The sequence below is a fragment of the Mus caroli genome, unplaced genomic scaffold (assembly GCF_978045245.1).
Source record: "Mus caroli unplaced genomic scaffold, Mus_caroli_1 scaffold_5, whole genome shotgun sequence".
NCBI lineage: Eukaryota > Metazoa > Chordata > Mammalia > Rodentia > Muridae > Mus > Mus caroli.
Window position 1 is genome coordinate 82801491 of NW_028227260.1, and position 26628 is coordinate 82828118.

At 42.0% G+C, this 26628-nt stretch overlaps 1 protein-coding gene and 1 pseudogene across 1 annotated transcript; one reads left to right on the forward strand and one right to left on the reverse strand.

Moving 5' to 3' along the window:
• The first annotated feature begins 6961 nt into the window (after positions 1-6961).
• Positions 6962-9370, forward strand: Mageb3 (MAGE family member B3). The gene is made up of 2 exons (XM_085837665.1): positions 6962-6998; positions 7968-9370. Exon 2 carries the CDS (start codon positions 8013-8015, stop codon positions 9285-9287), a length of 1275 nt encoding a protein of 424 aa, XP_085693791.1. The 5' UTR covers positions 6962-6998; positions 7968-8012; the 3' UTR covers positions 9288-9370.
• A 13027-nt stretch (positions 9371-22397) lies between these two features.
• LOC110287312 (ATP-binding cassette sub-family F member 1-like) lies at positions 22398-25620 on the reverse strand (annotated as a pseudogene).
• Positions 25621-26628: the final 1008 nt, after the last annotated feature.

Genomic DNA, 26628 nt, shown 5'->3' on the forward strand with positions numbered 1-26628 from the left:
GAATAAGTAAAATTCCAGCCTTTAGTCTCTGTTGGCTGGAATGTCCTATATAGACTAGCAGGGAGCAGTCCCAACAGTTTGCTTGAGCTTTTAAAAGCAAAGCCCATAATTATGCAACATTTACAAAACTCCAGCTATAGACATGTTCAGGAAGCAAACAAGCATTGTTTACAGAAGTGGAAAGGTAACAGTTGAGAGTCTCCCTGTCCTCATAATCTTGAGGTCAGGAGCATGTGAAAAAAATATGCCTGGTGTATGTGATTAATAACTAGTTTACACAAGATAATTATGTCACTTAAAGATTTTTTCTTGAGAATGCTTTCATGAGGTGGCATATAGCTTATTTATCTGTCTGTCTGATGTATACACACATATCACAATGCTACTCATTTTAAAGTGTTAGTAAATTAACAATATACCTACCTTTGAATAGAGGAGACAAAAAAGACTCGTGCCTTTCATTATCACACTGAGAAGGTTTGCTGACCACAATGTTTACTCCACTTTAGGCAGTACTTCCCAGAACTATGCATGGAAGAACTTTAGAGACCAACACCTCAGAATGAGGTGTGTTACAAAAAGAATTGCTCCCTGCCAAGAAATTTCAGGCAAAATTGCCAGACCTAGCAATATTGCCACAATACTTTTTTAAGATTCTGGGAGATCGAAATGTACCCGGGAGCACTGTCATGTCAAGCAAGAAAGGATTTTCAGTCTTTGGTTGGACTCAGGTAATGAACCAGAATGAGAATGATATGTAACACCCAAGCAGAATAAAAGTGCTTGAGAAAAAAAGTGAGTGAGCAAAAGCAACATTAAGAACCTAAAGAAAAATTAAGGCAGAAAAGACCTTTAGAAAGTCTCACTTCCTTATCCCTGGGAGGGCACTAGCAAAAGTTAGGATGAACTCAGCCCTTTGTGGAATGGGAAAAGGGCCATACCTTGTTGAGACAACAAAGTCTATTGTATTAAATCAGCAGAGATTTATTTTCTAGCTTCTATTAGCATGTCAAAAATGCCCAGCCCATAATTGTGCTGACAGTACATTCCTTCCATAACTATTAATATACAGAGAATTTGAGCAGTTGAGGGTAATTAAGCAATTTGAAATTTTCTTAAAACGTATCCAATAACTGAGGGCCCTAAGAATATGAACATGGGTCTCAGGGTTGGAGACATAGCTCAGAGATTAAGAGCACTGACTGCTCTTCCAGAGGTCCCAAGTTCAATTCCCAGCAACCATGTGGTGGCTCACAACCATCTGTAGTGAGATTCAATGCCCTCTTCTGGTGTGTATGAAGACAGCTACTGTGTACTCATATACATAAAATATATAAATCTTTAAAAAAGGAACATGGGTCTCAAGTAAAGTCATGGAAGACTACCAAGTTGTATCAGATCAGAGAAAATGTGTGGAGCATACACTCCATATCTGTGGGTACATAGTCTTTCTAGGAATGCCATCATGAACCCCGGGAAATAATGACAGTTGAGAGATGCCTCTGAATTTCCACTCTAGGTTATTTTATCATAGAAGCCTGAGGCTGTGTTCCTCTGTGTTCAATTGCCAATCATTGAACTCCTCTCTATGTGGTAGCACTTTTGTTATGATGAGACCATTGGCAAGTGTTTAGCTAGCAGTGTTCTCCTTGATGTCCTCTCCTGGGGCTCATGGAGGCACAGATCTCACATAGTGGATATGATCTGTTCAAAAGGAAGGAAGCTTCCTTTTCTTCCAGGTGGCAAATCAGGGAACTTGGTCAGGGTCCAAACTCTCTTCAGAGAGGGGACAGGACAGTGTCTCACCTTGTCCTTCACAATCACACGGAGAAGAATTTTAAAGCAGACCAATCAGATAGAAGCTGCCTCTGCCTCTTGTTAAATCTCAAGGGTACCAGGGGATGGTGGGGATGGTAGGGGTGATGGTGGTGTCTTTTAGTTGGCATCTGCAGCCATGAGGCAACACGAGGGAGAGGCTCAATACATGCTAGTCACTATATCAAATGCTTTCCACTCCTTGCACTTGTTCTATGGCTAGTAGAAAACCATTGTATAAATGTGAAACACGCAGCTCAGAGAATTCTTTAACTTGCATAGCTGGTAAGTGACAATATCTTCCATGGTAGAAGACAAATCAAAGCCTACAGTATTTCATCCTTCCAACTCGAGACTTATCTGATGCTGCTGAATTCCTTCTTGGTCCTGTTGTTGGTAATGATGTGAACACAAGGCTTGCCTTTAGGGCTGTGTGGTTTTGCTACAGAAAAACCAAGAAACTCTCTCCACTCAAGCCACTGGATAGAATATCCAGTAAAAGCAGTAAGCACATCAAAATAAACAGGGCTCATTTTTATGTGCTTGTTTCACTTTGGAGAAAAGTAAATATTACAATACCAGACCAAACTAGCTGCGAAGTCAAGAGAATCTCTCTAACTCTCTGTCCTGAGTGCAAGGATTAAAAGCATGGAGCAGAACTCCACTTTCACTGTGAACTATGAAGAAAAGGAAAAAAAAACATACTTTGGAGTGATAGGCTTACATATATATTTGATATCTGCAGGCTTCAATAATAGATCGTGTCATTTGGAGGAAGGAAGATGGCAAGTGGAGATTATGATTTTAAGTGTAACTTTTTCAAAAAAGAAATAACATTTCCCTCACATTATAAGTATATATTTAAAAATATCTTGAAAGTAGGAGGAAGAGTAGCTGGTAAAACAAAAAGAAGGGGATATGAGCAATGCATAAGATCTGGGAATGAGGGATTCATAAGTATTAAAATAGAAGCTGTGGTACTTTCTCAAGGAGCTGAAGGGGTTTGTAGCCCCATAGGAGGAACATCAATATGAACTTACCAGTACTGCCAGAGCTCCCTGGGTCTAAACGACCAATCAAAGAAAACATGGTGGAAATCATGGGTCTTGCTGCATATGTAGCTGAGGATGGCCTAGTGGGTCATCAATGGGAGGAGAGGCCCTTGGTCCTGTGAAAATCATATGTCCCAGTACAGGGGAATGCCAGGACTGCAAATGGGAGAGGGTGGGTTGGGGAAGAGGGGTAGGGGGTAGGGGATTTTTGGAGGAGGAAACTAGAAAAGGGGATAACATTTGAAATGTAAATAAAGAAAATATCTAATTAAAAATCTAAAAAAAAAGAACCTGTGAAATGCTGCAAAACCTTTTTATAGTTAATGTATGCTTAAAAATACAAATAAATGAAAAAACCAAAAATAAGGCCTTATGGACATGGTGGCAAACACCTTAATCCTAGCACTTGAGAGGGAATGGCAGGAGGATTAAGAGTTTAGGGTCATCCTTTGTTACATAGTAAATTCAGGGCGGTGCACACCTTTAATCCCAGCACTTGGGAGGTAGAGGCAGGTGGATTTCTGAGTTTGAGGACAGCCTGGTCTACAAAGTGAGTTCCAAGACAGCCAGGGCTATACAGAGAAACCCTGTCTCGGAAAAAAAAACTTAAAAAAAGGAAAGAAAACCAAACCAAGCCAACACCAAACAAACAAACAAAAGCCAAGCAGAGACTGAACCATCACCTGCCTGAGAGTATCCACTAATCCCCTTTTCTTTCGAATATTCACAAAGGTCTCAGGGAGTTTCCATTGTGCAACACAATATTACCAACAGTATTAATAGAAAACAGCACATTCTCTAATCTTAAGCCGAACTCCCTAAGGGATTACAGAAGTTTGTGTCTAAAGGAATTGAACTAGAATAATGAAGCTATTAGGAACACTCACATATAGAGCTAGTTAAATACTCATCAGTTAAGAGCACTTGTTGCTACATATGCAGCTAGAAACATGAGCTCTGGGGGGTACTGGTTAGTTCATATTGTTGTTCCACCTATGGGGTTGCAGTTCCCTTCAGCTCCTTAGTTACTTTCTCTAGCTCCTCCATTGGGGCCCTGTGTTCCATCCAATAGCTGACTGTGAACATCCACTTCTGTATTTGCTAGGCCCCAGCATAGCCTCACAAGAGATAGCTATATCAGGGTCCTTATAGCAAAATCTTGCTCGCATATGCAATAGTGTTTGCGTTTGGAGGCTCATTATGGGATGGAGTCAGCCAACATTGGGAAGAGAGGCCCCTTGGTCTTGCAAACTTTATATGCCCCAGTACAGTGGAACGCCAGGACCAAGAAGTGGGAGTGGGTGGGGAGGGAAGCAGGGCAGGGGGAATGGTATAGGGGACCTTAGGGATAGCATTTGAAATGTAAATGAAGAAAATATCTAATAAAAAGAATTAAAAAAATTATTAGTGAGCCTCTTGCCAGCTTTGACCATCCCCCAACTGACATCTCTGTATCCTGCTTTGTCTCATGATTCTCAGTGTCTTCCTGTGACTATGGCCAAGTAGAGCAGCAATGGGGAAAAAAAGAGCATTTGTTGTTCTTTCAGGGACCCAGGTTTGTTTTCCAACACCTATAAAGAGGCTTATGGCTGTATAACTCCAGTTCTAGGGGATCCAACACCCTCATCTGACCTCATTGGGGACCCCACATGTACATGGTGTACAAACCTGCAGGTAAAACACTCATACATATGAAATAAATAATTTTAAATTAAAAATATTAATATAAGCCAGGTAGTGGTGGAGCATGACTTTAGTCTCAGAACTCAGGAGGCAGAGGCAGGTGGATCTCTGAGTTCAAGACCAGACTGGTCTACAGAGTGAGTTTCAGAACAGCCAGAGCTGCACAGAGAATTCTTATCTTGAAAAACCAAAAAGAAAGAAAAAACTTGATACAAATAAAACTTTTTTCAAATGAAAAGAAAATACAATACATGTTGACAGCATGACTACATATGTAAAGTCAAATAATCCGGAACGTATTCAACAGCATAGTGAGTTGAGCATCCTTTAAATGTCCTTCCCACAAAATAGGTAAGTATATGAAAATAGGAGTAATGTAAGTGGTCCATTCTGACTTTTGGATACAAGGCATCAACAGCATCATTTTTTTTCTCTCTTTTCAAGATCACCTGTTCTGGGCCTGTTGCCTGGTATAGCAGTGTCTTGATCCCATCCCAAACCTGGGACATGGACCTTTAAAGAAATCTATGCAGTATGCATACTTCAAATGTTTGTAGAAGTGGCATGTTTTCTAAGAAACATTTAAGACACAGGAGCATAGTGGCACTTCCCCCAATGAATGGGACAAAATATACACCACCATAAAATAAATGGCATCATTTGGAGATCTTCCCAAACTTGCTATCAGTCAACTCTAGAATGCCTCAGATAGCATAGCCATGTAGCATTTCTTGCACTCAGTGACAGCGATAGTGTTGACTGGCCAAAGGCTGGTACCATAGTCTTGTAGTTACCATTTGTAATTTACATTGATTTTTTCACTCAAAAGACTAAGAAAGGTGAGAGCTTTGTTTGGACTAAGGAAGATGAGGACTATGTTGAGACTGGTGAGAGACTGGTGAGCTGGATTCTATAGAGCAAGAGAACACAGGATTCATAGAATCCACTCTGTTGAGTCAGCAAACATGTTTCTGGAGTAAGCTCCCCGACACCCCTATTCTGTCTGGAAAGTCACAAAAAGCAGCCTAATAGGATTTTATGAGCCCCCTATCTGCAAGAGAGAGGTTTTGGTCAAAAATAGTAAAACTGGGGCACCCAATGCTGATGAAAGGTCTTTTGCCCCTAAACCAAGGTGTGCCATTCAGCTCCTGCTGACATACCTAAGAACCTCCAGAAGGGGGCGCAAAGTGAGACTCTCCCAGTGGATCAAGAAAGGTTTGGGCAAGAACCTCCAGAAGGGGGCACAAATTGAGACTCTCCCAGTGGATCAAGAAAGGTTTGGGCTTGCCCAGATCCTATCAGTTGCCTGAGGGAGGAATCTTTTTTGCCTAGAGGCTGTCAACTGTTACTGGGAGGTGTGTCTGCCCAGATCCTATCAACTGAGGGAAATGTAAAATTTTGTTTAGGAGGTGTGTGATTCATATGAGTACTAAGAGGGAGGATGCTCTCTAAAAGTGGAGGGGGGGGGCGCGTGTGGAGGCTTATCAAAAAACTCAACTTTGTTTCTATTTGGGTGTTGACCATTTAGTTTGTACATGTCCAGACTTCTGGTCTAGAACTAAACAAGGTAGGTGTTACATTTCAGGGCAGCAGCCTTGAGTCAGTAGAGGAAGGATTCTTGCTCCGCTGAATCCACTCCTGCCCATGAGCAGGAGTTCATGATGCTCCTCATTTCTGCCTTGAAGGTCAAAGCGAACAGCCTAATAGAACATAATGCGTGGGGACCCCAATTCTGGTATAAGAGTTCTTGTTGAAAACTAAGGTAAAGCTGACAGGTGCGTGTAAGAATAAGAATTGTTTCCTAAACAATGATTTTCATAAATTTCTGCCCATGTCCCCATGTCTCCCCACCTCCTTCCCTTGTCTTGTCGTGTACGGCTACCCAAACCCAGGAATCCTGCCTACATTACTTCTTGTTGGGAAGCCTGTGACTTCCCTTGGTGAGTGAGGGCACTTTAGTCAGTACAGTGAGGAATCCTTTGTGTCTGCCAGTCCATTCCTTAAGAGAGGTGATGTCAAAAGACTTAGCCCCATTTCCAGTTCAGTAAGGGCCTAAAAAAAGCTGTTAACCATTATAGTGTACCTACATATAGTGTACGTACATTTTCACTCTAAGGACTAAGGAAGGAAAGGAGTATGTTTGTAGCTAGTGAACTTGTGTAGGGAGAAGAAGGGACCCTAGGGTCAGAGAAAGCATTCAATTGACAGAATTCCATGATTGGAATGTCCCTCATTTGTGCCTGGAAAGTCACAGAATGCAGCATAAGTAGATACAATGGGCAGGCTACCAGTTCAGCAATGGAGTGTCTTGGTCAAAATCAGTTGAGAGACTCTGAGTGGTGATTAAAGGAAATATCCCTCAAATAGGTAGTCTCAGAGAGTTCTCTATCGCCTATAACATCTGAGAAACTATAGGAGCCATTGAAGCTTGAAATGATTACTTCAAAGGTGAGCAACGAAGGTCTAGGTTTCATCCAAAGTTTGTGTTACTTATGTCAGAACATCACAGAGACCCTGACTCCACTTGATATGCTAAGGACCTAAAAAGCAAGGATTCTGTAATAGTGACATTCCTTAGCAACACACCCCAGTATGGAGAGACTCCAGGCAATAGTAGCAGGATATAGGTCATCCTCACTTCCCTTGTGATGGGAAGAAAGCCTTGGAAGAAAGACTGAGTCAGCATCTGTCGAATCAATTGAATGTGAATTTCTAAAAGTCATCTGGGTTTAAGTTTAAGACCCTGAATTTGGATTAAGGAGAGCATTTGCAGTCTCACAATCGACAGGGTCCCACTAAATCTATCCCCTAGGGGATTTCCTTAGCCTTGTGTGAGCCCAGTAAACCTGCTGCACTAAATATTGCACAGAAAGCCCCAGAGAGGGAGGTGTTATCTAACAGAGTCGCAGATTCAGTGGGCAGAATATTTCTGGATGTGAATTCTCAGTGAGCCTATGTCAGCTCTTAGAACTGAGTAAACCATGAAAAGTGTCGAGGGCTCAGGTATTCTTTCCTTTCATCCTAAGGACCCATGGGAGGGAATGAGAGCATTAAATGGAGTTAATCCAAAATGACTGATGCACAAGGAAGGGGCCCAGTTTTACTAACAATTTGATATGATAATGGCACTGGCTTCGAAGCTGAGAGATCTTCCTATCTCAGAGAGAAGGGGATCCATCAGAATTAAGCCTTCCACCACCACTTGCATTCTCAGTGCACACCAAATGGGATGGTAGGCTGCAGTCTAAAGTACACTTTAATTAGTTCCGTAGGGTTATCAGAGGGCAGGCTGGTCAGAACAAGAGCACAGTGGGTTCTTAGAGCACTACTTTTACCAAATCCTGTAAAGGTGGGCTCCTTAGAGTCAAAAGTTATCTCTCTGTTGAAGGTACTTATGCAATCCCAATCTTTCTCCAGGTAGCAGAATCACTGGTTTACTAGCACGCACTGAACAAGATCAATATGCCTCGGGGTCGAAAGAAAAAGTTCAATGCTAGAGGAGGAAAATGCCACCAGGCTATCGGTGAGAACCAGGATCTCCAGGGTGCCCAGGCCCCTGCAGCAGAGGAGAAAAGCCATTTCCCTCCATCTTCTCCTCATTTGGGGGTTACTACCCATAAAGAATCCGCTTCTAAGTTACAAAGCACTTCCAAGGTGCCTCAGAGAGCCCTTTCTACCGCTGAGTCTATGAGTGATTCTCTCACAAGATCATATAAAGGAGCTAAGTGCAAAATTAAGAGAAAACATAGTTCTTCCCAGGCCTCACCTTCTACTGTGAAGCGCCCTAAAAGGTCTCTCATTGGTGCAGTCCGCCTGGTGGTGAGCTACATGATGGAAATGTGTAGAATGAAAAGGGCCATTCTGAAAACAGATGTGTTGAAGATGATCACCCAAACCAATAGAGAACACTTCCATGAGATCTTCACAAGAGCTTCATTCAACGTAGAGGTGGTTCTTGGTGTAGACATAAAGGAAGTGGATTCTATGAAAAATTCCTACACCCTTGTTAGCAAAATGAATCTCCCTAACAACGGCGTTGTGACCAAAGGAAGGGGATTTCCCAAGACTGGCCTGCTCATGAATCTCCTAGGGGTAATATTCCTGAAAGGAAATCGTGCTACTGAGGAAAAGATCTGGGAATTCCTGAATAAGATGAAAATATACGATGGACAGAAACATTTCATTTTTGGGGAACCCAGGAAGCTTATCACTCAAGATTTAGTGAAGCTTAAATACCTGGAGTATCAGCCAGTGCCTAACAGCGATCCTGAAAGCTATGAATTTCTGTGGGGTCCCAGGTCTCATGTTGAGACAAGCAAGATGAAAATCCTGGAATTTTGGGCTAAGATCAACCATACAGTTCCGAATGTCTTCCAGTCTCGGTATGATGAGGCTTTGAAAGATGAGGAAGAAAGAGCTGCAGCTGTAGCTGCAGTCAGTGATGAGGAAGAAGGAGCTGCAGCTGTAGCTGCAGTCAGTGATGAGGAAGAAGGAGCTGCAGCTGTAGCTGCAGTCAGTGATGAGGAAGAAGGAGCTGCAGCTGTAGCTGCAGTCAGTGATGAGGAAGAAGGAGCTGCAGCTGTAGCTGCAGTCAGTGATGAGGAAGAAAGAGCTGCAGCTGTAGCTGCAGTCAGTGATGAGGAAGAAAGAGCTGCAGCTGTAGCTGCAGTCAGTGATGAGGAAGAAAGAGCTGCAGCTGTAGCTGCAGTCAGTGAAACAACAACAGATGCCAATTAAAGGTCCCACAGCCATGTCAAGCAGGTCCTCTCACACCTAGTGAAGTTAAGAGTTTTTTTATTTGACCTTGTAGTTCAAGAGGACAGCGAGAGAAAGGGCTGATGATGGACAGTTTGTGACTAGAGGAAGTGGAGTGAATAGCTTTCTGTTCCTGTTCTCTATGGGCAATTTGGAAAGTTATCTGCATTTTTGTTTAGTTCAATTTTCAAATGTTCTTTTTATGTATCAATATGATTAGCTCAATATACTATGTTGTTCATACAAATTCATCAGTATGCAGAATAAGTTTCTTTATAAAAGAAATTTTAAACAATTCATCACTAAATATTTGATGAGAGTGAGAAAGAGAAAAATGGTAATTTGGTTAATATTTGCATTAAAACTTTTCTCTTTATATGATAAAATAAAAATAAAATATATAAATGTCTTTGTTTCATTTATCTGGGTGGAGTTGAATAGGGGAAACAATGTTATCAAAATTTATTGTATGAAAATTTTCAATTAAAAATTGTGCACGTAAGTACTATTCAGTTAGGCCCAAATGTTCATAGACATAATTGTTCCCTAAACATAATTTGACCATCTACTCTTAGCGATTCCATGCTAATACTGGAGGGCTAAGATAACGAAGATGTAGTCAGTAACCATGCAATTAATTATACTGTCCAGAAAAAGGAAGCAAAGAAAGAGGATTTTACAGGAATGTAATCAACTAGCGATTATTTGATTAATATAAAGTTGGGTCTTAGGAAACCTCGAGGCATTCAGTGGGAAAGAATTTAAAAGTGGCTACTGGATAGGGTTAGAGTAGAATGTGTGAAAATATTTTCACAGCTTCATTTCTTAACACTGGGAAAATGCCCTGTGCATTGATTTGGGGGAATTGGGAGAGAACTGGCAGGACTAGAACGTATCCTGTAAGGCTGTGCGAGGAGTTAAAGATATCACTGAATACCCTGGGTGTTGTATATACTCATAATCTGAAAAAGGAGCCATTGCTCAAGGAAAGTGAGACACCTAGAAAATACTGTGCTGGAACTCTTTGTCATGGACTGGGACATCCAGAGGGTGCTCCTTTAAAGGACACTCATCAGGTTACACTGTTTGCGATTTGGCAAATTTCAAATATTTCCAGTAGAGGTAAGAGGGATAAAAGTTGAAGTGGCTTTAGTTGAATGCAAACTCAAGAGAAGGGAAGTTTCAAGGTACCTGAAGTATGTTTTTAATAAAAACTGTGCTGTTCTTGGCAGTGGTGGCACATGCCTTTAATCCTAGCACTGTTAAGGCAGAGACAGGCACATCTCTGAGTTCAAGGCCAGCCCTGTCTACAAAGTTCAAGGACGGCCAAGGCCACAATGAAATACACTCTCCAAAACAAAGCAACAAAACAAATGAACAATAGCAAAAAATATATATATATATGTTGTATCAACAGAGGAAGTCAACCAAACACTGAAATTGATTTTTTTGTTTGTTTTTTTAATATTTTTATTAGGTATTTTCCTCATTTACATTTCCAATGCTATCCCAAAAGTCCCCCAAACCCTCCCCCCATTCCCCTACCCACCCACTCCCACTCTTTGTCCCTGGTGTTCCCCTGTACTGGGGCATATAAACTTTGCAAGTCCAATGGGCCTATCTTTCCAGTGATGGCCGACTAGGCCATCTTTTCATACATATGCAGCTAGAGTCAAGAGCTCCAGGGTACTGGTTAGTTCATAATATTGTTCCACCTATAGAGTTGCAGATCCCTTTAGCTCCTTGGGTACTTTCTCTAGCTCCTCCATTGGGGGCCCTGTGATCCATCCAATAGCTGAATGTGAGCATCCACTTCTGTGTTTGCTAGGCCCCAGCATAGTCTCACAAGAGACAGCTATATCAGGATCCTTTCAGCAAAATCTTGCTAGTGTATGCAATGGTGTCAGCATTTGGAAGCTGATTATAGGATGGATCCCCAGATATGGCAGTCTCTAGATGATCCATCCTTTTGTCTCAGCTCCAAACTTTGTCTCTGTGTCTCCTTCCATGGGTGTTTTGTTCCCAATTCTAAGAAGGGGCAAAGTGTCCACACTTTGGACCTCGTTCTTCTTGAGTTTCATGCATTTAGCAAATTGTATCTTATATCTTGGGTATCCTAAGTTTTGGGCTAATATCCACTTATCAGTGAGTACATATTGTGTGAGTTCCTTTGTGATTGGGTTACCTCACTCAGGATGATGCCCTCCAGGTCCAACCATTTGCCTAGGAATTTCATAAATTCATTGTTTTTAATAGCTGAGTAGTACTCCATTGTGTAAATGTACCATAATTTCTGTATCCATTCCTCTGTTGAGGGGCATCTGGGTTCTTTCCAGCTTCTGACTATTATAAATAAGGCTGCTATGAACATAGTGGAGCATGTGTCCTTATTACTGGTTGGAACATCTTCTGGATATACCAGAAGAGGTATTGTGGGATCCTCCTGTAGTACTATGTCCAATTTTCTGAGGAACCTCCAGACTGATTTCCAGAGTGGTTGTACAAGCTTGCAATCCCACCAACAATGGAGGAGTGTTCCTCTTTCTCCACATCCTCGCCAACATCTGCTGTCACCTGAATTTTTGATCTTAGCCATTCTGACTGGTGTGAGGTGGAATCTCAGGGTTGTTTTGATTTGCATTTCCCTGATGCTTAAGGATGTTAAAACATTTTTTCAGGTGCTTCACAGCCATTCTCTATTCCTCACTTGAGAATTCTTTGTTCAGCTGTGAGCCCCATTTTTTTTAAGATTTATTTATTTACTTTATGTAAGTACACTGTAGCTGTCTTCAGACACACCAGAAGAGGGCATCAGATCTCATTATGGGTGGTTGTGAGCCATCATGTGGTTGCTGGGATTTGAACTTCGGACCTTCAGAAGAGCAGTTGGGTGCTCTTACCCACTGAGTCATCCCACCAGCCCCCTGAGCCCCATTTTTAATGGGGTTATTTGATTTTCTGGAGTCCACCTTCTTGAGTTCTTTATATATATTGGATATTAGTCCCCTATCTGATTTAGAATAGGTAAAGATACTTTTCCAATCTGTTGGTGGCATTTTTGTCTTATTGATGATGTCTTTTGCCTTGCAGAAACTTTGCAACTTTATGAGGTCCCATTAATGATTCTCGATCTTACAGCACAAGCCATTGCTGTTCTATTCAGGAATTTTCCCCCTGTACCTATATCTCGAGGCTTTTCCCTACATACCCAAACTTATGGGACACAATGAAAGCATTTCTAAGAGGAAAACTCATAGCTCTGAGTGCCTCCAAAAAGAAACTAGAAAGAGCACACATTAGCAGCTTGATAACACACCTAAAAGCTCTAGAACAAAAGGAAGCAAATTCACCCAAGAGGAGTAGACAGCAGGAAATAATAAAACTCGGGCAAAATCAACCAAGTGGAAACAAGAACTATTCAAAGAATCAACCAATCGAGGAGCTGGTTCTTTGAGAAAATCAACAAGATAGATAAACCCTTAGCCAGACTCACTAGCGGGCACAGGGAAAGCATTCTAATTAACAAAATCAGAAATGAAAAAGAAGACATAACAACAGATCCTGAAGACATCCAAAACACCATCAGATCCTTCTACCAAAGGCTATACTCAACAAAAGTGGAGAACCTGGATGAAATGGACAAGTTCCTAGACAGATACCAGGTACCAATGTTAAATCAAGATCAGGTTAATGATCTGAACAGTCCTATATCTCCTAAAGAAATAGAAGCCGTCATTAATAGTCTCCCAACCAAAAAAAGCCCAGGACCAGATGGGTTTAGTGCAGAGTTCTATCAGACCTTCAAAGAAGATCTAATCCCAGTTCTTCACAAACTATTCCACAAAATAGAAACAGAAGGTACTCTACCCAACTCATTCTATGAAGCCACAATTACTCTGATACCTAAACCACAAAAAGACCCAACAAAGATAGAGAACTTCAGACCAATTTCCATTATGAATATCGATGCAAAAATCCTCAATAAAGTTCTCACTAACCGAATCCAAGAACACATCAAAACAATCATGCATCCTGACCAGGTAGGTTTTATTCCAGGGATGCAGGGATGGTTCAATATATGGAAATCCATCAACGTAATCCAGTACATAAACAAATTCAAAGACAAAAACCACATGATCATCTCGATAAATGCGGAGAAAGCATTTGACAAAATCCAACACCCATTCATGATAAAAGTCTTGGAAAGATCAGGAATTCAAGGCCCATACCTAAACATGATAAAAGCAATCTACAGCAAACCAGTAGCCAACATCAAAGTAAATGGTGAGAAGCTGGAAGCAATCCCACTAAAATCAGGGACTAGACAAGGCTGTCCACTCTCTCCCTACCAATTCAACATTGTACTTGAAGTCCTAGCCAGAGCAATTAGACAACAAAAGGAGATCAAGGGGATACAAATTGGAAAGGAAGAAGTCAAAATATCACTTTTTGCAGATGATATGATAGTATATATAAGTGATCCTAAAAATTCCACCAGAGAACTCCTAAACCTGATAAACAGCTTCGGTGAAGTAGCTGGATATAAAATTAACTCAAACAAGTCAATGGCCTTTCTGTACACAAAAGATAAACAGACTGAGAAAAAAATTAGGGAAACAACACCCTTCTCAATAGTCAAAAATAATATAAAATACCTTGGCATGACTCTAACTAAGGAAGTGAAAGATCTGTATGATAAGAACTTCAAGTCTCTGAAGAAAGAAATTAAAGAAGATCTCAGAAGATGGAAAGATCTCCCAGCTCATGGATTAGCAGGATCAAGATAGTAAAAATGGCTATCTTGCCAAAAGCAATCTACAGATTCAATGCAATCCCCATCAAAATTCCAACTCAATTCTTCAATGAATTAGAAAGGGCAATCGGCAGATTCATCTGGAATAACAAAAAACCTAGGGTAGCAAAAACTCTTTTCAAGGATAAAAGAACCTTTGGTGGAATCACCATGACTGACCTAAAGCTGTACTACAGAGCAATTTTGATAAAAACTGCATGGTACTGGTATATCGACAGACAAGTAGACCAATGGAACAGAATTGAAGACCCAGAAATGAACCCACACACCTATGGTCACTTGATCTTTGACAAGGGAGCTAAAACCATCCAGTGGAAAAAAGACAGCATTTTCAACAAATAGTGCTGGCACAACTGGTTCTTATCATGTAGAAGAATGTGAATTGATCCATTCCTATCTCCTTGTACTAAGGTCAAATCTAAGTGGATTAAGGAACTCCACATAAAACCAGAGACACTGAAATTTATAGAGGAGAAATTGATTTTTCATAAGGAAAAAAAATAGTACTTGCTTTCTCTTGGTAAGTTTCTCTTTATCCGAAAGGGTTTTCTTTAATTTCTAACAGAGTTCCTGGCTTTAAAAAATAGTGTGCTTTAGTGCAATATGGAAGGAAAATGATTCATAACAAGATTTTTTATTTAAAAAATTAGTCCCATAATTTTACATATTTAATACACACTTAGGCATTCTTGAAAGACAAGGCTTTTCATAATCACTTCACATATGAAAGGCCTGAAGCTTACAGATTTTGGTAATGTGCAGTTTCACACAACTGGTAAACTACAAGGCTTGAACCCATTGTCTGATGTAGTAGGAGATACTCGGAGAGCAACCTCTCCTGTGCCTGTTGTTCTTGAGTACTCTTGTCTATCCCTTCACTTTATGACAGTGGTGTGCCTTATATTTAATATTCTGTGTTTTCTTGTAGTCTATTCAACCACCCCACTTTTTTCCCTATAAAACAGTTTATTTTTCCAAATTAATAGTGGTTTGATATTGTTTTACAAGGAGACCTAAGAGTACATATTATTTAACTTTTTCTTAGTTTTCCAAAACCATTTACCAAAGTGTATATTTGCCAAATAGTAACAAATAATAACTTCAGCTTTACAAGATTTTGACATATTATCTCCCATATTGGTGATGCCAACTCTTTCCCAAACAATATAAACATCCATTACTTCTCAGTTTTCCCACTGAACATGGTGTCGTCTTCAAGCTGGGATTCATGTAGATCCTATGGAGTGAACTAAATTGTTCTCCTTTCCATTTTCCTGTTTACTGTGAGTTTAAGGATCCAATTTTGTATGTGCTTCAACTTGACTTTTCTGTAGTGACTGAAATGATTTTGTCTAGCTTTCCATGGTATTGATTCTTTGTGAGTTTCACATCATGTACTGCAGTGACAGTCACCTCCCTATCCCCTTGTATCCCACTCCATCCTTGAACCTCTCCCCTAAAATAAAATTAACACACACACACACGCATAGAAAATATATCGTCGTGGAAGATGTAGTGTGGAAGATGTAGTATGTCACAGTTTGTACCACAGTATATCCTGTTCACACATCTTCATTTGCAAATGTCTGTTACAATGAGTCATTGTTCTGGTTTGAGGTCTCTGGCTTCTGTGAAACCATCAATATTGAATCCACATCAGGACTCCTCCTGGTTATCCTGTTGTCCTTTGTCATGGAGATCCTGCAGCTTTGGATCAGCTGGACTGGCCCTTTCACACCCCTCAACTGTTCACAAAGGATGTAGATTTGGGGGTAAGTGAAGTCAAAGCCTTGGATCTGGGCCTTGGTAGTATCTGAGTTGGTCAGTCTGCCAAGCTGTCCTTTATCCACTCCACTAGGGGGAGCTCTCTCTTGCTACCATAGCAGTGCCAGTGCCAGGGGCAGCAGTGATGGCAGGCTAAGCTGCAGCAAGCAGCTGGGAGCCACAGCTGGAGCCACTAGGCAAGCAGGCAGTGGGAAGTAGCTATAGTCAACAGCAAGTGGCTATGGGCAGCTGTGGACAGCTGGTAACCACAGCGGTTGCAGCAGGGGCATGAGCCAGGCCTAAGGGGTAGATCCAAGGTCCAGCAATGAATTCTTAGGGAAAGAAAACCCTTCCCAAGACACTAAAACAATCACTCTCAGATGATTCTTGGTGAAATAACTCATGCACTTTATTCCATGTATACAGGGACCTCATAAATATTTTGGGAGTAGTGTGGGATCCAGGGGTAGATGCTGCCCATTGGCTCAGTCTGAGATGTTAGGGATGCTCTATTTGTATGGGCAGGGACTTCAGGTGTTGTCCCTACATGACTGGTTGTCATGGCCCTCTCAGTGGGGTGTCGTGATCATGTGTTCCAGAATAAGTAGGTCTTGGCAGGGAGCTGGCCCCATGCCTGCTGTTCTCAATTCTGATTTTCCCTGGGGTTTGGGCCTACTCAACTTCTGTCTTGTGGAATGGTCCACTTGTCCCACAAGATCCTAGTGAAGGATGTGCGGGATATGGTTGTCTTAACAGGTAAGGTATGCCTCAAATGGAGCCTCTAGATTAGGTATAGGTTGGCTGGGTCCTGGGCTCTGGAAAAAGCTATTCAGAATCTGGTTTACTCTGGAGATTAGATGTGGTATTGGAGGGCCCAGTAGGCTTGGGACAGTCAGAGTAGATCTTAGCAGAAGTGGAGACTTTGGGGACAGCTAGGGCAATAGTGACCAGACTTGGCCAAGAAGCTGGTGTGAGACCCAGGCTAGCCTGGGCATTAGGAAGAGAATAAGGTGAACTCACCTGGCTAGACCCTGCCAGAAGATCCTGATTTTTTTTAATGGATTTGTTTGTTTGTTTTATGTGAGTACACTGTTGATTTCTTCAGACACACCAGAAGAGGGCATCGGATCCCCATTAGAGATGGTTGTGAGCCACCATGTGGTTGTTAGGAATTGAACTCAGTACCTCTGGAAGAGCAGTAGGTGCTCTTAAGTGCTGAGCCATCTCTCCAGCCCAATCATGATTTTTTTTTAAGGAGAGATTTTGTGTCTAATACATTACTAGAACAAAAGAATGGAGGAAAGAGAAAATACTACTCAAATGGTGATTACGTGTGCAAATCAGATTAACTCAAAAGATAATGTCCTCCTATTCCATCATTCTGCACAATTTCCATTTAGAAAATTACACCCTTTTCAATGTGAATATGTGAGGCCAAATCTTACTTTTAATGAAAAATAAAAATAAGAACAATCTTGTGTTTTTCTAAAGAAATGTCTGTCCAAGGTCTTTGCCTTGTGTCATGATTTCACTATAGTACAGGGAAATTGGTCATATAATTTAGTGTTTCCCAGTGATTCTGTGACCTAGGAATGTGAATAAAATGAAAGAGATTCCTAAAAGAGGAGAAGATAGAAAACATGTCAGGCAGAGATGTCGACTGGAGCTCCTCCTACCCTAATAATTACTAAAGGTTCCCAGGGTCTGCCTTACCCAAAGGAGACTTGCCTCACATGAGTGGAGGTAGTCTGAAATCTACGAGAAACTGAAGACCCTGATGAGGAAGATGAACCCCAGCAGCACTCACCCAGAGCCAAGTGATGCATAGTATCCTGTCACTGTGGTCAGGTCACAGAGTTCACAGACAGCCTTCATTGAGTGAGGCTAATTTCTCCTTTGGAAGTCTCTGGAAATGAAGACCTTGGTCTCAGGCCTTGGCTGACTCCAGCCTTGAGAAAGAGGCCTTTCTAGGTATGATAGGTACAAAGTAAACACTCTGAAAAGTGCTACAACTACAAAGCCTCTCTCAGTGAGACCCTTATATTATTCTGTGTCAAACATTATAGAGATTTCAGGCATAAATGTAAGGCAAAACCGCTTTCATATCCTGCTTAGCAGAAGGAAGGTCCTACTGTGATTTAGACTTTGAACCCTGAGTTTGGACTCCCAATCAGAAATCCCACACAAAACAGCAATCTGTCTGACACTTCTGGAGAAGAGACAGGTGTGTGAAGAGGTCAGAGGTCAAGTGTGGTAGTTATTTGTTGTCAGGAGCTATCCACGGTCCCCCCCCCCCCCACCTCAGGCCTTTTTTCTGGTCTAGTATTTGGCCAACAAGGACCTGGGATCTGCTTCTGTCTGCCAGCCCAGCGCTGGGATTACACATCACACTCAGCTTCTGGGAACTGAACTCAGGTTCAAAGTTTTAAGGTATATGCTTTGCTGACTGAGATGTCTTTTCAGCTCTTGTCTGCCACATCTTAGAAATGAAGGATATTTGTGGAAAGATAAAGTCTGTCCCCTTTAATCCCATTAAGGAGAGCTACACAAAAGGTACTGTTTTTAAAATTGTTATTTATTTACTTTACATTCCAACCCAAGCTTCCCCCTCCATCCTCTCCTCCCTCCCTCTCACCTCACCTCCAACCTCTCCATCCCTCCTCCCCTTCTCCTCAGAAAAGGGGAGGCCTCCCATAGATATGAACTAGCCTTGGCATATAAAGATTCAGTAAGACTAGGTGTTTCTTCTACTGAGGCTAGACAAAGCAGCCCAGTTAGGGCAAAGGGATCCAAAGGCTGGCGATATAGTCAGAGACAGCCCTTGCTTCTCTGTTAGGAGTCCCACATGAAGACAAGGCTTCACAACTGTTACATATGGGTAGAGGGCCCAGGTCTATCCCATGCATTTTCTCTGGTTGGCAGCTCAGTTTTTATGTTCTTGTAGACAGAAAAAACTGTAAATGGGAGATTTTGTGGCTAGATTGGTGCCCCAGTCCGGCTATTGGAAGTCTTGCCTGGTTACAGGAAATGTTAGGTTTGAGCTCCATACTCCCCATTACTGGGAGTCTTAGCTCAGATCACACTTATACATTCCTGGGAGTTTTCATTGTCCTATGTTTCTAGCTCATCACAGAGATGCCACTTCTCAATCTAGTTGTCTCTCTGAGTATTCTCTCTCTTTCTATCCTCCCCTATCTCGTTCCTCCTGTTGCCATCGCCACTGCTCCCCTCCCATGTCCCCTCTACCCAATACCCCCTGTGTCTAATCTAGTTATCCTTCTCATTGAAATTCAAGCACCCCCCACTTTGGGCCCTCCTTGTTACTTAGACATTTTTTTTAATAGGGAAGACATTAGGTCAAGAAATAGGAAGTCTCAGACCCTGCTCAACATCTAATAATGTACAGTGAAGGAGAACTGAGATCATAACCTACAAATGAATATATGGGAAAACAAATGACCTGGCCCCTTGGTCCCTTGTATTCAGTCCTTATATTAAGGAGAAAAGAATGAGGCAGAAGCTTTCATATGGTTTTAAAGAACTGACTTTATTTTAGAGCAGTTTTAAGTTTACAAAAACCAGAACAGAAAGTAAAGGTGCCTGTGCAACTTGAGTTCCTAGACATATACAACCTCCCTGCTATCAGCATCCCATAGTATAGTGGTACATTTCTTACACATTAGTAAATTTATATTACATGTCATTATATCAGATTCTAAAGTCCATAGTTTGTTATACTTCACTTGTGATGTTGCATATTGTGTGGGATTTTAATAAATTTCATAATTTATATTCATTCTTAAAGCATCACTTTCCTGAAAACCATGCCTTGCCCTCTATGGTCATGTCACACTTCCCTCTGAGTGCCAGATACTGCTGACATTTTACTGTCTCCACAGTTTTGCCTTTCCCTAAGAATCTTGGATAGAATACTCACAGTGAATCTTCTCCATATTGATCTCTTTCACTAAGTAATATGTGCATAAAGTTTCTTTTGTATCTTTTCATGGATTAATAACTCATTTATTTTTTTGAAGAAAAGTTAGTTGTGGAGCCTTTAACGTACAATATTTGTTCAAGTTGTGTCCATTTGAAGTAGTTAAGTCACAACTAGAGGACAAGTCTCTATTTTTTAATAACATAGTCCAAATGTACCAACAGTCCATCTGATCGCAAACTGACAAACATCGTGATTGCTACCAGTTTGGGCAACTACAAATAAAATTGTCATGAACTGACTTGGAGCAATGGCACAGAGTTTAAGGGCACTGACTGCTCTTCCAAAGGTCCTGAGTTCAAATCCCAGAAACCGCATGGTGGCTCACAACCACCAGTAATGAGATCTGGCGCCCTCTTCTGGTGTATCTGAAGACAGCTATAGTGTACTGAGATATAATGAATCAATATATATTGAATATATATTATACATATAATATATATTATATAGTATGTATTATATACGATATAATATATCATATATAATGAATATATATATATATATATATATATATATATATATATAATAAATCTTTGGGCCAGAGCGAGCAGAGGTCCTGAATTGAATTTCCAGCAACCACACGATGGCTCACAACCATCTGTACAGCTAAGTGTACTCACATACATGAAATAAATAAATAAATAAATAAATAAATAAAATCTTTAAAAATTTGTCATAAATCATTCTGTGCAGACTATTGCATAGGTGTGTTTTGTTTGTTTGTTTACTTATTTAGGTAAATATCAAGTAGCATAATGGTTGTAGTCAATGGTAAAAGTCTGTGTGGTTTTGTAGGAAACGTCCAAATTGCTTTCCAAACTAATTGTACTATTTTCCATCCTAACTAGGGATGAATGAGGGCTTTTATTGCACAATATTTAGGTGCCTGCATCATTTGCACTTCATTTCACACTCTTGTCATTTGTCTCAAACTAGTCATCATGTCTCAAGATGAGAAGGACCATGTCCATGCTTATGAGAAACACTAGTAAGCCCAAGCTGAAATCCAGTGTCTCCAAGTTGTCCCCAACTCCTACTCTTTTGTACCTTTCTGTTTTGGGGGATATTTTCAGAGCAGAGCTGTTCCTGGCAATTTCTAGCATCCTCAGAAAGTTCTGCTTAACCACCAAGCTGTTCTGTCATCAATGTTTTGGATTTGGGCTCTTCTAATAGATGTGGAATAGTATTACATTTCTATTTTAGTTTGCATTTGTCTAGAGCATATAATGTTAGGACATACATACTTATATTCTGTATCATTTGGGGAAGCATCTTTTCAGATCTTTTCTCCATTTTATATTGAATTTCATATTTATCATTGAGTTGTAGATACTCTTGAATATTATGAAACAGCCCTTTATCAAGTAGTTCTTCACAAAAGTTTTATTTCTCCAAGTTTGTGAGGTTTCTTCTTATTCTCTTTTTGATATTTTTGCTTGGGAAGGGATGTGTTTTAATTCTGTGAAGGCAAATATATCATTTGGTTCATGGATGCCCATTGTTTTTTGCCTCAGGTTTAGAGGAAATGAGACCATTAGTTTTAATGTGCAGTCATCAGTGAACAAGGAGGACAATGGCCCTGCAGGGCTCTTAGATGGGGACACTGAGTAAAGACTTAGGACCTGAGGAGCTCAAGACAGGCAGGGTCTACTGAGCTATCATCACTGCATGTTCCTTGGCAGGGATGGTTGAATGAGTCACCCTTACACTTCCTTGTATGGGTCCCAGAAAGTTTCTTTTCTCTGGAAGAGAGACGGTGAGAATGATACTCCCTTTATTTACTTCTTACTAGTAATACATAGTATTGTACATAATAATAGTTTCAACATAATCTTTTATACATGTATTAAATATACATCAATTATGTGTGTCCTGCATTCATGGGCTCTTATCCCACTCACCATCCTAATGATCTCCTTTGCCCCCAATATTTCCCTTTCTACTTTCATGTCTTTTCTTTTTAGTCTAGATTTTTTTCAGCATCCCACTCCTTTATTTCCTCCCTTGTAAAGGAGACTTCAGTTCAGGAGCTCTCCTTTCCTGCCCTCAAGTCCCCATGAGACAAGGGACCACAGTCACCAGATCTTTGGTGAGAAAGTACAGGTCTCAGACACTTGCCTCCAGCCCTGAAGTTCTGGCTGTTTGTGTCAGTTGAGTCAGTAGTACCCTTCCAAAGGAGGGACCAGGGCCAGTTCTGAGTGGCAAATGTCTTGAGACAAGAGGTCACCTTAACTTGGCCTGAGGGTAACCCATCACAGCAAAGGTCACCTCTGTCTGAAGAGAGACTAAGTCAGTGTGGGCAAGCCAGCTCAGTTACCTCAAGGGGAACACAGTCCTTCATTGAGAAGGACACAATCCACACGGATGGATGCTCTCACACACATCAAGGCAACACACCCCTTCATGGCCCATGTGGCTGCAGCTGGCAGAAGACACAGCAGGCTTCTAGGTGGATGAAGGGAGATGGCCTAGATTCCAGCCATAGGAGCTTATTGCAGCAGGCTTCCAGGAGGGGAACTCAATCCCGAGGACGGTTGACCTTGACTTCACCCAGGGCCTCCAATACCTCTCGCTTGTAGACATCGAAGTCACCGTCGATTTGTCTGACATCCTGCTCCTCCACTGAAAGAGGAAAATTACTGACCACCAGAACTTCTCACCCCAGAGTACATTCTGAACTCTCACACCAGAGTCAGACCCCCTCTCAAATGAAAACTGTTCCGGGGACATTTCTGAGATAAGGGTTTCCTGGAACGAACCCAGTCCAACCCCTCCCAACTAAGGACTGTGCCAGGGACATTTTTGAGATAAGGGTGTGAGTAAAAACCTCAGTTCCAATGAATCAAGTACATGGCCAAAGTGTGGGATGCGGTTGCGAAAAGCACTTTGAAAAAACCCTTGGCTGAATCTCTTAGTGACGTAAAACCTGTATTTTCCCTGCCCTGCTCCCCCCTTGCCTCCTTCCTATAAAAGCTTGTGAAAAGTTTGGGCCGGTTGCCGAATCTCCTCTGCACCTTGCAGGCTGCATGAGTTTCGACCCCAGATATCTGGTATATGTGCTTTTTGTATGCTTTCTTGTCGTTGCTGTATTAAATCTTACTCTCTATACATCTTAAGTACCGGTCTCAGTGTCTTCTTGGGTGCGCGGCTGACCCGAGGCTTGAGTAAGTGCCTCCCTTTGGGAGTTTTGGAGTCTTTCATTCACCACCCACAACAGGCAGTTGGTTTCTGTGATGAGGCACACATCGTGGCTGACAATGATCACAGCCCCTTTATAGTCGTTGATGGCCTCCCCCAGGGCGTCGATGGATTCTATGTCCAAGTTATTGGTTGGTTCATCCAAGATGAGGACATCAAACTACCGACCGGCCAGCTCTGCAAACACAACTCAGGCTTTCTGCCCACCAGAGAGTTTGCAGATCTAGATGGTGTGGGCGTGGCTCTCTAGGCCAAAGCGGCCCAAGCACTTCCAGGCATCCTGGTAGGGCAGATTGAAGCTCCTCTGCAGGTGCTCAGTGGGCATCTCCTCCATGTACAGCTGCTCTGCATACTGCTGGTTAAAGAAGCCGATTTTCGGCCAATGTTTCTTCCTCATTTCCCCGTTGGTCAGTGTCAGATTGCCCATCAGGAGCAGGAATAGTGTGCTCTTCCCCACACCACTGGGACCCACAATGAAATTTTGGGAGTCCTTGTCGATGCTGAAATCTAGATTCTTAAAGAGTGGCTTCTGCCCCTCGTAGCCAAATGTCACAGTGTGCAGACCCAGCACAGGTGAACTGAGTAGCGGGGAGGGGGTGAGTGGGGGGGGGGTCTGGGAAGGTGAAGCACAGTGTACTCCTTGGGACACTTCAGGAGCTCAGGGGGCTCCTGAGACTCTTCATTCTGGTTTTTCTGTCGGCACTTCTGCTGTTTTCAAGTAAGGACTTCCTTTGTTTGCTTTTCCGCGTGCTTGATGGACTTGCTCCCAGCCTTCAGCTTCTCCTCCTGCTTCTCTTACTGCTTTAGCAGTTCTTTCTGCTTCTGCCTGTACATCTTCTTGAAGGTCATGTAATTGCCCCTGTAGTAATGGAGCAGCGGAGTGTCCAGGTGGATGATAACAGTGCAAATGTCATCCAGAAAGCCCTGATCGTGGGAGACAATCAGCAACGTCTTCCTCCAGCACTGAAGGTAGTTATTGAGCCAGATGACGGCATTGAGGTCCAAGTGGTTAGTGGGCTCATCCAGCATCAACAGTGTTGGTTCCATGAACAGTGCCCTGGCCGGGGAGACACGCTTTCTCCAACCCCCAGAGAACGAACGTCTGTATGGGCTGATTCTTCATCTCAGGGTCGAAGCCCAAGCCAGCCAGGATCTACCGTGACTTGGCCTCCACAGCTGCTGCCCCAGTAGCTCGCAGTTCCTCATACACTTTTTCTAGTTTCTCAGCAGCAGTGGAATCCCCCTGCTCCAACTGTCCCTGAAGCCTTCTCTCCTCCTCTAGCAACCTCAGTCGCTTGGTGTCTGCGCAAATAACAGCTTGCAAGGCTGGTGTTTCATCAGCCACCACCTCCTGCTCACACAGAAGCATGTAAATGTTAGGGGGGATGCTCAGGGCACAGTTGGCAATGTGCTTCAGAAGCATGGTTTTACCTTTGCCATTGCGTCCCACCAGCCCATAGCAGTGGCCGGTCAGTATGTACAGGTCATCAATGACGAACAGCTCCTTGCCCTGGGCAGAGATGCTGAACTTTTCCAACGTGATGTCAGATGCATTTTCTTCTTCTTTTTTTTCTTTTCTTTCCTTTCCTTTCCTTTTCTTTTCTTTTTCTTTTTGGATTTTGGAGACAGGGTCTCTCTGTATAGACCTGGCTGTCCTGGAACTCACTTTGTAGACCAGCTGGCCTCAAACTCAGAAATCCACCTGCCTAACATTGCCTGGCTGGAAAAGACCTATGGCTGGAACACAGAGAAGTCATTTTCTGCAACAATAGCTGCTTTTAATGACTCCACCAGTCCATCATAATCCATCTGTTTCTTTAGCTTTTTCTTTTTCCTTCTTGCTAACATTGGCATAGGTATCATTTGCTTCAACTCCCCTTCTTTCTCTTCTTTCTCTTCCCCTGAACCCTGCTCTGCCTCCTTTTTGTCTTTGTCCTTCCCTTGCTGAGGAGGCTCCTTTTCTTTAGCTGTGTCCTCCTCATCTTCCCCTTCACTGTCTGCAGCAGCAAGTTTACTCTTGGCTTTTTCTTTTGATTTCTCCTCCTTTCCCCTTTTACTCCTGAGCCATGGCTCTTCAGTCATGGCTTTATTGATATGAATCGTCTGTGGCTTGGCAGACTTGAGAACACGATTGTATTCTTCCTCTTCCTCCTCACTCTCATCCTGAATCACGGCTTCAAAAACATTTTCACCCTTGGCCCTCTTCCATCCTCAGGGTATAGGGGCAAGTACCTCATCTTCCTCATCACTGGCTGACACAGACAGCTGCTTAAGTCAATCCATGAACACTCTCTCAACACTATCATAGTCCACATCCTTATTCCAACAGCCTTTCATGGTGTCTCCCTTTCTCTTTTGTTGCTGCTCCTTCTCCTGCAATTTTTCCTCTTCCCCAGCTTGTTTGTCCTCTACTGCCAGCTCCTCAAAGATCATCTTTTTGGTCTTCTTGTCCCTTTTGCCTTTCTTCACTACTTTGTCCACGGGCTTGTGTCCTCGCTGTTGCTGATCCACTCAGGCAGCAGCTGCTTGGGACCCTTCAGCATCACGGCGACAGTTACAAATACTCTAGATATGTTCAATGAAAGGAAATATTTCATGTTTGTCTTTCTGACTTTGACATACCTTTTAAGATTTTCATCTACCAGTGCACTTCGTAGGGTTTTGTTGTTGTTGCTGCTGCTGCTGCTTGCTGTTGTTGTTTGCAACAGTGAGGAATCACCCTAGAATCCCATACAGTAAGTAAACAATCTACCACTAAGCTGAGAAGTTCTCTAAGGAACTTTTAAGCATGAACTTCATAGCCAGGCACAGTAGCGCATACCTGTAATGTAGTGTAGGATATCTGCAAATTTGATGCCAAATTGGGCTACCTAATGAGAGTCATCTCAACTAAATAAATAACCCACAAAAATAAAATGTAAATCTCAGAGCTGTGATGGAAAGGAGGTCCTGTCAAGAGTTAACATGAAAATACTGAAGTCAAACTTAAAGAAACATCTGTACTCTTCAACAGAGGCTATGTCCTGTTGTCTATCAAGTTGAAGATAGGTACAGTATTGGGTTGTAGACTGAGGGAAAATGCCTTACTTTACTGCATTATCAGTGTATAAACTGAATAAGACAAACAGATCAGTTGGATGCCAGAATGATGCTTACCCTGAAACCTGCAGGAGAATTTTCCTAAAAGACAAAATACTATCTCCTGGTGCAGTGGCTCATATGACCTCATTGTTCTATCAAAAGTAGCTGAATCACGTGCTCTCTTCTTTTTTTAACTTAAAACATTCTATAGTTCTATTTACTCTTTGAGAATTTCATATGGGTATACAATTTCTTTTGATCATATGGGTATACAATTTATTTTGATCAAATCCACTTTCACTCCCCAATTTCCCCAGACCCTTCCCAACATCTTCCCCTCTGAAGTTCAAGTCTTTCTGGTTTGCTTTCTTTATAGACAGTGCCTCACTATGTATGCAGTTTTCTTGCCCTGAGATTTCTAGTGCTAGGGTGTCAAGACATGTGCCATTATGCTTAATCCAACTTTGTTT

Coding starts and splice junctions, on each gene's coding strand:
- Mageb3 (XM_085837665.1), top strand. CDS start 8,013: ATGCCTCGGGGTCGAAAGAAAAAGTTCAATGCTAGAGGAGGAAAATGC.